This window comes from Xenopus laevis, chromosome 8L, assembly GCF_017654675.1.
Source record: "Xenopus laevis strain J_2021 chromosome 8L, Xenopus_laevis_v10.1, whole genome shotgun sequence".
NCBI lineage: Eukaryota > Metazoa > Chordata > Amphibia > Anura > Pipidae > Xenopus > Xenopus laevis.
In genome coordinates, this window is record NC_054385.1 from 60,270,206 (window position 1) to 60,283,492 (window position 13,287).

The 13,287-nt window shown below is 35.5% G+C and overlaps 1 protein-coding gene across 1 annotated transcript in view; it reads right to left on the reverse strand.

Annotated features, from left to right (window-relative positions):
- Nucleotides 1-13,287, reverse strand: part of gpc3.L (glypican 3 L homeolog) — a 227,096-nt gene that overhangs the window by 101,859 nt on the left and 111,950 nt on the right. Inside the window, exons 4-5 of the mRNA XM_018230004.2 lie at nt 8,133-8,263; nt 841-966 (exon numbers count right to left, since the gene is read on the reverse strand). Coding sequence (XP_018085493.1) covers nt 841-966; nt 8,133-8,263 — 257 coding nt within the window. The remainder of the gene's footprint in view (nt 1-840; nt 967-8,132; nt 8,264-13,287) is intronic.

Consider the following 13,287-nt stretch of genomic DNA (forward strand, 5'->3'; position numbering starts at 1 on the left):
TCACTGTTTTGCCAATTTTCCCGCAGTTTCACAAATTTTTCAGCAAAGTGAAACAGGACAAATTCATTCATCACTACCATATATATATATATATATATATATATATATATATATATATATATATATATATATATATATATATAGGTATGAGATCCTATATCCAGAATCCCGTTTTCCAGAAAATTCCTAATTATGGAAAGGCTGTTTGCCATAGACTCCATTATAATCAAACAGTCCAAATTTTTAAAACTGATTTCATTTTTCTCTGTAATAATAAAACAGTACCTTGTACTTGATCCAAACTAAGATATAATTAATCCTTATTAGAAGCAACCAGCCTATTGGGTTTATTTAATGTTTAAATTGTTTTCTAGTAGGATTATAGGTCCCATCTTCTATATATTTATATATATATATATATATATATATTTTGGTCTTCTTTGAGACCTATGTCAAAGATCTCCCCCTTCCTAGTGGGGGGAGTTGCATCACATTTTTAGACTAGACTTTGCACCTTCCCTCAGCTATGTTGTATCTTGAGGGTCACTGGCTTATTTATAGAGGGGTAAGTCCCTGCAGGGGGACACCTTAGAAAACAGGAGGGGGTTGCATTACATGTGACATTGCAAGTGACCTGCACTTTTGCTAGCTTGTTGCAGGTCACCTGTGATTTTGTGCAGAAAGAGGCCCATTAAAAATGTGTGCAGGGTGGTTCAGTCCCCCAAAGTTACTTCACTGCTGAGGCACAACTCATCATTTTTAATTTAATTGAAAAGTTATTTGCATTCAGCCCCATTGCGCCATGTATTTATAAATGAATTTCAAAACCTTGTTAGTTACCTCTCTACTATCTCATGTCCATTCCAGCAGAAGGTATCATTTTCCACAACAGCAGTATGCTGGCACACTTCCGCTGGAAGATCCCCATAGAAATGTTTGTACGTTTTCAGCTTTGCAACAAACTCCCTAAAAAGAAGAACACATATCAGTGAGCAAGTATTTCGTTCAAGAGATATTGTATAATTAGAACATATGTCTGTGTCTTGTGTATAAAAGAATAATTCTTTTTGTAATTTCACTGTTTATTAGTATGCATGTGCCAGAAGAACAAACATGTACCATAGCCCTAAAATGTAGCATTATAGGCAAACTGCTATGACTATTAAAATACAATAGAACCCCCATTTTATGTTTTTCAGTGGACCGGGGAAAAATTGTGTAAAATCCAGGAAAATGTAAAATCAGGGAAATGTGTTAAAGTAACTTTTTCTTTAAGTACTGAAAGTATATAAGCACAGGAGTTTGTTTTTGAGATACAATATTTATTGTGTTAATAACAAGGGTTTAACATTGCAGTGTTAATGTTACACTATGGAGGGCATGTGCAAGACTCTCTGTCAATCACATACACAACCTAAAGCAATAAGTGATTGGTGCAGGACTCTATAAGGGACAAACTATTGGAATTGACCATTTACAGGCAGAACCATGGCAAAATATACTGTAATATGGTTAGTATGTTACACCTCTTTATTTCACAAATAATAAAATTCATAGAGGGAAAAAAAAAACAGTTTTTGGGAACATCAGGACAACATTTTGATGTAAAATCTGGGAAAACATTACTTAAAATCAGGGAAATGCATCAATTGAAATGCATTATAAACTGGTGGGACCACAAATAAAAAATGTAAAATGCAGGTAAACTTAAAATCAGATAGCTGAAAATCGAGGTTTCAGCTAGCTATTGGCAATGCAGTACAGGTTTGGGATCTGTTATCTGGAAACCCATTATCCAGAAAGCTCCGAATTATGGAAAGGCTTTCTCCCATAGACTCCATTTTATCCAAATAATCCAAATTGTTAAAAAATTATTTCCTTTTTTTCTGTAATAATAAAACAGTAGCTTGTACTTGATCAAAACTCATATATAATTAATGCTCATTGGAAGCAAAATCAGCCTATTGTGTTTATTTCATGTTTATATGATCTTCTAGTAGACTTCAGATATGAAGATCTAAATTACGGAAAGATCCCTTAAAAAAAAACCCAGGTCCTGAGCATACTGAATAACAGGTCTCATACCTGTACTGACAAACAGCAAGGCTTTTTGCAGGAGGGGAAAACTCAAAAAACTATATGAGGGGAAATCTCAAAAAACTATATGAAAATGCACTACAGTTCAGCAGATGTTTTTATAGTAAAGATTAGAATTTTGATGAACAAATTGTGATTATAAAGGCCATCAGGGGCGCATAAGGGGTACAGTCATACTGGGCCTAAAGGGGGGCCCAACTATGCTGCATTTTTCAAATTAGCCAGGCCCCCTTTGAAAGCGCCAAAGTAGGCACCTGGCCGCCAATGTTTTTTTTTAACTTGTAAGGGGGGCGGCTGGCCACCAATGTTTTTATTTTAATATTCTATGGGGCCCCTGACCACCAATGTTTTTTTAACTTGTAAGATGGGGCTGGCCACCAATTTGTGTTGTACATTGTGGGGGGACCCTGGCCACCAATGGGTGGCTGAACACCAGTGAAATTTTTCTAACTTTTATGGGGGGCCCCTGGCCACTTATTTTTTTTTAACTTATAGGGGGGGTCCTGGTCACCAATGGGTTTTTAGCACCCATGTTTGCATGGCTTTTTGTTGTGTGGGGTCTCTAGGGCTGGGTCTGTGGTGGTAGGTGAGGCCTATGGTGGTGGACGGGGCCTATGGTGGTGGGTGGGGCCTATGGTGGTGGGTGGGGCACAGAAATTTTTGTCATACGGGCCCCGTGATTTCTGATTGTGGCCCTGATAAAGACTGTAGCACTTTTATAAGTAGGAAAGTGGCATATTTATCCATATAGTATTCATTTTTTGGTGAAAGGCCTGTAAAGTTGTGACATAGTTGTTTAGCATCAAACGATTCCATAGCTGAAAATGGCAGATGCCAAAAGGTATTTTGCAATGTCATAAATTTGTCATTTTTATATGTCTCAGCCATGAAATCAGAATATTCTGATTGTAACGTGCATCCTCCTGGATAGGTAAGCCATATGCCATATACTGGACTTTCTAGAGCTGGCCATGTTTGGAAAGAAGTAAATCTATGGCTGAGTTGGCCACCCATGTATTGGATCTACTCCATTATAATTCATTCCATCCTATCCAAACTAGAAAATCATTACCCAAATCACAATTTGTCCGCGTCAAGCGGATTGTGACAGAGGGTAGTTTGCAACAGGAAAGATTGAATGAAATGGAAAAAAAATTTTGCAGAGAGGTTATCCCCCAGGTCTCCTTAAACAGCAACGTGAGGGGATTGAGGACCCACATGTAAGTCTCCATGGTGACCATCACAAAAGGGATCAAAAACGTATCCCTTTTGTTTCCAAATTCAATACAGTGAGTCAAGAAGTAGCCAAAATGATATGGAAACATTGGGGCATATTAAGAGATGGGGTCCCTGAGGTAGAATTTTTTCAAAATATGCCACTCATGTCATATAAAAGGAATAATACCATTGGATCCACACTAGTCAAATCAGATTTGGGAGGAAACCTAAGGGAGGAACGGGTTTTGCGCCCGAGAAATAATGGTACTTTTCCTTGCCTGTCATGTAATTTTTGCTCTAACGTTCTTAGAGGCGATGTAGTACATCATCCACGGAAGGGCACCCCGATAAAAATAAATGCTTTTTATACATGCAATACTACATTTGTAGTTTATGTGATAAAATGCCCATGCGGCCGATTATATGTGGGACAGACATCACGTGCCATTAAAGAATACGTGAGCACAAATCTGCAGTAAAACTCAAAAAACTAGACCAGGCGGTATCTAGTCATTTTGCCGAAAAAGGGTCATGGGGTCCAGCAATTAATGTTCCAAGTAGTTGACAATATTCCAAAACTTTGTTGCGGTGGGGACCGTGTTAAAATGCTATTAACAAAGGAAGCTAAATGGATACGACGTTTAGAAACGCTGGAACCCCATGGCCTTAATCGCGAATATGACTTGCATCCCATATACAGATAGACTTTTAATGGTTGTTTTTAATTTTATTATGATCAGATAATCTTTTACAAATATTGGTCATTTTTATTGTTTTGCAGATACTGTACTATAAGATTCAAATCTTTATCTGGATGAATATAACTACCAGGAAATGAGTGGATACTTTATTTACACATTACAATGTATCTGCCAATGTTGCCTTTATGCTTCTTTTTTTGTATCAATTAATTCTTGTTACGTGCCTATAGAGGTCGACCTAATGAGTGAGTATAAAACCTTGTAACCAGCAGTAGTTCATTGACTTGAAAAAAGGCCACATAGGCCTGAAAGGTTGTTCGTTTGAGATCCAAGCCAGAAATCCAATAAAGGCTTTTTAAAGATTATATACAATTTGGACGGTGCTGTGATTTCGTTTTGCATTGCTTATCCGGTTGGAGTGGACAACCTTGCACGTGCACCTGTCGGACAAGTTTGTGGTTTGGGTGAGTGCTGACCAATTGTTCCAGTCCACCCATGTATTGGATCAAGCCCAACTAATGCAAACATTAAGTGGAGAACCCTTTTCACCTAATACAAGACTCAAAAGTTTATCTATTAAGTAATTAAAGGGATACTGTCATGGGAAAACATGTTTTTTTCAAAACGCATCAGTTAATAGTGCTACTCCAACAGAATTCTGCACTGAAATCCATTTCTCAAAAGAGCAAACAGATTTTTTTATATTCAATTTTGAAATCTGACATGGGGCTAGATATATTGTCAATTTCCCAGCTGCCCCAAATCATGTGACTTGTGCTCTGATAAACTTCAATCACTCTTTACTGCTGTACTGCAAGTTGGAGTGATATCACCCCCTCCCTTTTCCCCCCAGCAGCCTAACAACAGAACAATAGGAAGGTAACCAGATAGCAGCTCCCTAACACAAGATAGCTGCCTGGTAGATCTAAGAACAACACTCAATAGTAAAAACCCATGTCCCACTGAGACACATTCAGTTACATTGAGAAGGAAAAACAGCAGCCTGCCGGAAAGCATTTCTCTCCTAAAGTGCAGTCTCAAGTCACATGACTGGGGGCAGCTGGGAAATTGACAAAATGTCTAGCCCCATGTCAGATTTCAAAATTGAATATAAAAAAATCTGTTTGCTCTTTTGAGAAATGGATTTCAGTGCAGAATTCTGCTGGAGCAGCACTATTAACTGATGTGTTTTGAAAAAAACATGTTTTCCGATGACAGGATCCCTTTAAGCATTCTCCCTAGATAATAAAAACAATCTATGTTGGCCTGCTTGCTGGAATTCAGTTGTCTATGAGAATTGTCAACATTGTTCATTTTCTATCTTATTCCACTATTTTCTGTTATTTGTTTTTCCTTTACTACCTACTGGTTATACACAAATCATTTTAGCATGGTTGAAAGAAACATGTATACTATATGTCATGCCCATTTCTGTTCATTTTCGCTTTTATGGTAAAGTATATGCATATGGGGCCCTTTTTTCCTAAATTCTTAGTAATTTATATTGTCATTATCTCCTGTTCTTTCGGTATTTATAAGGCTACCAAAGCTGAACCATAAAAATAAAATGTCTGTGTCTATGAGGCTTATAGAAATATATACATCCAAGAAGATAAGCACAGTCTCTAGTTAATAGGCATTAGTGAAGGACCAGCTGTTACATTACATAATATCAGTCCCTGGAGTCATAACAACCCTCCCATTCTATGAATCTAATTCATTATTTATTCAGCTGTGATATGGATGGTTAGTACATCACATAAATCTGCAGACTTCAAAACAAGCTGGTAAGTAATAAGAACATGTCCATATGGTTTATTGAAGGCATGGCTCATTATACCCCTTTAAATCTTATACCGCGATGCTCTGATCCTGCTTCGAAGTATGTACTTTGTTTGTTCCAATTTTCTTTCCCTACCCAGAGCTTTATTACACTGCAATGGCATATGATATGGGGCAATACCCAATGTTTTGAATGATTACTAGCTGCTTTAAGGTTTTGTAATTAAAGGCCTGTTGATAAGAAGCATCACGCCATTTAATGATTTATACTTTTCACAGGCTTCACAATTCTGGTGTGGTTGTTGTCAAACTGGATGGATATGTGATGTCGAAAGGCAACTAAAGGGCCAGCGCTCCAAACTGCACAGGAGTATATGGTCAAAAAGAAAAAATAAATAAATATAGTGCAGTATTTCCTAATAGGAAATTGTGGTAATATGGAAATTAGAGATGGTGCGTGATTTCTGTAACTCCCACAAAAAACACATTTACACACCATGAACACGTAGCTTGCTCCTTCATAGGCCAATACAGGTGAATGCCACTTTAATAACAACTTTTATGGTATACGTCAATCTCGGTGTTATTAAAGTGGCATTCACCTGTATTGGCCTATGAAGGAGCAAGCTAAGTGTTCATGGTGTGTGAATGCGTTTTTTGTGGGAGCTACAGAAATCATGCACCTTTTTCACAAAGGGTTTATTCCCATTAGGAAATACTGCACTATTTTACTATATATATTTTATTTTTGTCCATATACTATTGTGCTATTTGAAGTGCTGACTAGTGATGGGCAAATGTGTGCCGCTTCGCTGAAAAATTTGTGAATTCACAGCAAAATTCACGAAAAGCATTGAAGCCAGCGACAATTTTTATACGTGCGGCTATTTTGTCCAAATGCATTAAAGTCAATGGGCATCTGAATAGTTTTGACTTATTGCAGACCCTTTCAAAACCCAGGGGAGAATGGGATTTTGGAGCCAGCCAGTAATCTCAAGAATTTTGAACTTTATAGGTATGTGATGTGTCACAAGGTTCTGTTCTGGGTCCACCTTTATTTAAGCTGTTCATTAATGACTTGATCAGGCCAGCTAAGTGGCAAATGGGATTCACTGTTGATGAATATAAGACTATATATAGCTACCTATACCCTAAATGAGGTGGAAAGCTTGTTTCAGCCTAGGGTTACTTGTGCATAATAAGTATACTCGTGGCAAACAATGGCCAATTAAAGGAGATGTAAAGGCAAAAACATAAAATACCATTTTTACTTTCTTTAATGAAAAAGAAATATATCTCCAATATACTTTAATTAAAAAATGTGTACCATTTTTATAATAAACCTATAATATATAATAATCAGTCTTGCAATATCGGCTTCTATGACAGAAATGATTTGACTTGTGCTGTTTTGATAATTTACGATGATTTCTAAGCTTAGCCTCCCAACTGAAGCCCAGACCACACTGAGCATGTGCGTAGTCTTGGTCTTGCAAAGATGTTTAACAAAGTTACAAGATGTTGACAGCCCTACGGCCAATTTTGAAAACATAAATCATTTGTTTAATTAGGCTTCTGGTGCAGTAAGTTCATGTTTATGTTTAGCATGCAAAATACAGCATTTCTAGTATTATTCTATTTTAGACATTAGTTACCCTTTAAAGGGGTATAGAGTAACAGGAAGAAAAGGGGAATTCTTCCCATTTACAAAGCACTTATAAAACTCTATCTTGAATATTAAATGCAGTTTGGTTTCCAGTATAAAAAGGCATTATTGCAATTGACAAAGTCCACCAAGAGCTACTAAGCTGAGGGTATAGAAAATCTCTGTGAAAAAAAGTCCAGACATTTTTACACTGTATAAGTGAACCATACAGTAGACTACCTAATAGTCTTTTGCCAGAAGCAGAAGACACAAGGACATACACTGAGATAAAAAGGAAGGAGTTTAATATTAAGTTTAATATTAAAGTGTGAATGGCCACTGTGAATTTGTGGTTTTCTTCATGCTGTGCAGACATATACATAAAACAATCTAAAAAACTTATTGGATGTTTTCATAGCAAGCAAGAAAATACTGACTTATAAATTCAGTCCAATGTTGACCCAGAGACCTGGTTTGATTGCTCATTTGGAGTCAGGAAGGTATTTTTTCCTTTCGAGGCAAATTGGAGCCAGAGTTAGAAGGGCATTTTTGCCTTCCTCTGAATCAACTAGCAGTTTAGCGAGATTTAGCTGGACAAAAGGTTGAACATAATAGACATATGTTGTTTTTTCAACTGCAACAACCATATAAAGAGAATAATAGGAATTATTGTATTCTTTATGCCCTACCGTCTCTTTCCAGAAAGAGTCTCTTCATGGTCTGTGTGAGTCTTTACTTCTTTTTTGTTAATAAAGAACTCTCCTGTATTATGCACCGATCTGGATATTCTTTGTTTGGAAGGACTGCACAATTTATTAATCTGAAACAAAAAAAAACACAGTTTGTGTTGTTATTTTATGCATTGTATAGGTAGGAGATCTGTTATATTTTACATATATATATATATATATATATATATATATATATATATATATATATATATATATATATATATATATATATAATGTGTGAAAATGCATCTAAGTTTTTTGTAGCAAAATATCTTCAATGCACTAAAGTCTATGGGTGACTTTTTTCTCACTCCAATTACAGTGAATGGAAATTCATTTTGCGAAGAAAAATCTGCTGACGGTGAAATGCAGAATTTCAAACCAAATCCATGTGTGGTGAAAAATGTGTGTGTGTGTGTGTATATATATATATATATATATATATATATATATATATACACACACACACACACATACACTTGGTTAATTACTTATATAATTAATGATATAATGTTCACAATTTCATATGTATTTATAAGATTTGCAACTTTAAGGGGGTTATTTATCAAAGGTCGAGTTAGAAATAGACACATACAAGATGTTCTCTGCACTCAACCCATTATCAGTATATTAAGGACATTGAAACATTTTGTGCCTTAACCTACTACGAAAAATGCCTTACCCTTTAAACAAAACAGGGATTGTTTGTCCATATATTGCAATATATTTAAGCTGGCCAACTACGTCAAAGTCATCCCCGATATGGCCAGTCCTACACTCAACTTTCATCTGATTCATTCAGACTTTAAAGTAGTTGGCCAGCTTAAATTTATTGTAATATATGGACAAACAATCTCTGTTTTGTTTAAAGGGGAAGGCATTTTTAGTAGCAGTATGCACAAAATGTCTCTGTCTTAAATATATTGATAATGGGTTGAGTGCAGAGGACCTTTTGTATTTGTCTATGTGAATTTTGTGGTCACAATCTCATTGCAACCCTGCTTATTGTTTTTAAAAATTAGTGGTGAGCACAACTTTCCCTTGTTTGTTTGAGTTAGAAATAGCTCAATTCCGTAAATACACCATCTAAAACCTGTCGAGGTCATGTAGAAGTCAATGGCAGAGGTCCCTTGAACCTTTTGATGATGTTTGTAGCCTTCATGATGTTCGAGTTTTTTTCGGGGGGTTTCGCTCGAAAACTCAATTAATATGATCGATTCAAGTGTTTTTCCGGCGAAATCTCAATCAGTTAAATGGGATTCGGGATTCTCACCTTGAATTCACTGATTCAAGTTTTTTCTTAAAATAGAAACCATTCGAGTTGTGAGTTGATTTGAGGTCTAATCAACCTCACAGAGCTCTGAAACTCTACCGTTGAGAAATAACCCCCTTACCCCTATATGTCCTAAAAGGCACTAAGTTTGCCCAGGAGCAGTAACCGATAGCAACCAATAAGATGATTGCTTTTAAACAGGTGACCAGTAAATGCTTACTGCTGATTGGTTGCTATGGGTTACTGCTCCTGAGCCAACTTAGTGCCTTTTATTACATAACCCCCTTAGTGTTTATAAATTGTTACTTTTTAAACACACGGATGTATTATACTGTTGCATTCTGTTTATGATATGTATCTAATTTATATTAAGCACATTGAATTTTAATTGACCATCTGTGGGCGTGAAAAAATATGGTGTGTGTTCACTTCCTGTTTTACATCCTGATAACGGTCCCAGGTCGACTAAAACACGTCGATGTCCTTGGTAATCCAATAAAACACAATTTTTTTCTACATGCCGTGAGTGCTTTATATAACAATATAATATAATATAATTATAAATAATTATATAAATTGGCTTTATATATATATATATATATATATATATATATATATATATATATATATATATATATATATATATATATATATATATATCCCATTAAGTCCATGTTAAGCAAATAATTGTATTCACCATCATAAATTTAGTGCAGATTGACAGGTACAGCACTCACTAGTAATTATATCTATTTGTTGCAATACATAGATCCATCATTGCATGTATATTGCCAGTGCCCATGGTATGTAAAATATAAAGAAATAAGCCAAATGGAAAGTATTTTATTCATATCTATTTCCATGTGAATACTGAGTTAAAGCATATTAAAGGGAAGACTATTGAAACACAGCAGAACATATGCAAATCTGATGAATACAGGATGAGCATTTGTTTGATTTTTCAGCAGATTTAAGCAGGTTAGTTCAAACTGCAGGGAGATATATCTCAGATTAATAATATATAACAACATGATGGGTAATACATCTCAATGCAAAGCATTATACAATCAAGGACATACATGATATCACATTCCTTTTGATGTGTGTACTACAGAGGCTTAAATGAAGGACCTAGGGACAAGAGTCAATCTCTAATTCATCTGATCAAAAAGATGGCCGCCCACGCAGCAATTGTTCATGAAGCGTTTTCAATGCCAACACTTGTGGAATAGACATAAAGCAAGGTTCAAAACGGCACCGAGCAAGCAATTCTCATCCATGTCACTGAATGAATTGAAAGTGGACAGGTACAGGAAAGGCAATTATAGCAAGAAGGCTTCATAAAAAAATAATTTGCAATTCCATTATTCATGGCAAATGTATTAAAATTTCATTTTTTTTTTATAAATACTCATTGTATTAAGTAGGAGCTGCATTAACAAACAAAATAATTTCACTTTATTGTGTTACAGGTCCTTTAAAATATCCACCAGTTTGTAGGAATGTGCAAAAAATGTTAAGAGAAGCTTTTCAGAGGTAACACAAGAGGTATCGGTGATATTCTAAAGAGCAGCCCACATCACTGTAATATGAAAAAATAATCATAACCTATCCAAACTACAATGTTCATTTTGTGGGAAGCCCTTGTGGGAGCCACAGATTAATTTATCTGCCTTCAGATCTTCTGCCCATGAATATAAATGTAGCGGTTGCACTGGCAGGAGCAGCGAGAAATGGGAGAATCACTACCTTTGCTGGAATCCATTCCTTCATTACTAAATGACTTTAGTGACTGCAGGCTCCACTTCAGTGTACTTCCCATTACATTATCACCTTTTCCGTGATTATTAGGATGAAACAAGATCGGCTTCGGGGACACAGTAAATGGGAAAGCTTTCAAACCTCCTGAAAATTGGAAGTGAAGTTTTAAAGTCCTCTAGGCAGATGTACGCTGAATGAAAAGTACAAGTACATAATGGAAAGGAAAAGCATAGCTATCAGGAGGAGAGATTCAGCAGAAGGCAAAATGATCTCAAGCACTTTCTACATAATCTCATATATAAATCAGGTTACTGGTTCTGAAGGTACTGTTATACCATAGTGGTTCTACAGAAGAAAAGCAAGCTAAAAACTTTCATTAGAATCTACTGTATGACAATAGGAGCTGTAATGCTTTAGGTGAGACAGAGATGTTCATCCCAGAGATGGAACAACCACTTGTGCATAAATTGCTGATGAACTGAAACACAGGATTTTTCCACTTAGTCCCCCACAAAATTCTTGCTATGTGACCCTCTACCCCCTTGTGTGTCCTTGGTTCAAATCTCCCATAATGCCATGTACATTATTAATCAACACCTAGGGGCAGATGAATCGAATTTCAAGTTTATTTTAGTGTAATTCGACTAGGGAATAGTCCTAATTCAATTCGAGTTTAAAAAATTAGAAATTCGAATTTCAAAACTTACAATTGGTGTTTTAGCCTATGGGGGACCTCCAACAATCAGTTTGGAGTCGTTTGGTGGACTTTTAAAAATATTTTTTTTTTTTTGGGTGAAAAAACTCGAATTGAATTTGATTCGAATTCAATTCGAGTTTGCAGGTCGAACCTATTCTGCCGAATTTAAAAAATTCAAATTTTTTAATCATTTTTGATTGGTTGTTTTTTTTTCGAATTTCGAGTTTATGGGAGTTTTTATAAACTTCCCTAAACTCTAAATTCGACCTTTGATATGCCCCCTAATGTAGATTTAGGAAGGCATAGGAGCCTATTTATCAAAAGTCGGATTTTAGTGGGTTTTGAGGTTTTTTGAAACCACGACTAAACTAACAAACTCTAAAACCAAGAATGTTAAGATCTGACTAAAGAAATTACAAACGGAAAATTACTCTGAATGATGTGCTACAAAATATGAATACCTCGAAAACCTCTAAATATTCGAGTTTTTCTGACGATCAAAAAAACCCAAAGTCCTCTAAAAATCTGAATTGATTTTAAATAGTCCTTTAGGATCAGCGCAGCTCCCATTGACTTCTATAGAACCTTGACAACTTTTACCTGGTGAAGTTTTATATTAGAGTTTTTTGCGGTTTATACACTTAATAACTCTCATTTTTTTACAGCTTTTTAAATCACACATTTATAAAGATCTGTGGAAAAAACGGAATCATTAAATAACATTAGGCATTACATTTAATATTGTGGTATTACATTTTTGTTGTGGTTTATTTTCTGAGTGTAACTTTTACAGGTGTCACTAGAAATTTACAGTTCAGTCACTAGAGGGAGCTATTGTCCACTAAATAAATTTCTTGAATTAACAATTGCATTTCTTTAAAGAGGATGTGCAAGTTATGATTATTCAGTCTATTTTAATGTGACACTAAAATATAAATCCTATAATACTAAAAAATGTATATGCTAACAATTAGCACAGACTGTTAATAAGATTAACTCAATGTTTTCATCGACAACCAAGTGTGAAAATTCTTTCTTGAGGATCACAATTTATGTTATATAAGTGAATTTACATTTGCACTACTAAAGTACAAGAAACAAGCTCCCCTTTTATGAGACAACATTTGGTGAGGGCCCACTTAGTTGTATAAACCATCTTTCTGTAGTTCTAAAAATATGTAGGCCAGGACAAGAAAATCACAGAGGAATGCAATTTTTGTTAGGCAATATGAGAAAATCAAAGCAAAAATATGATCTTGAATTATTGAGATTTATCTTGAAAATATTTCATTGGTCTGCCCCAGGCCCTTTTTGATGAAGGTACAGTGGGTTTTTTTCAGCTGCTCAACTCTGTAAGAATATTCCTTACAGAAGCCAATTGG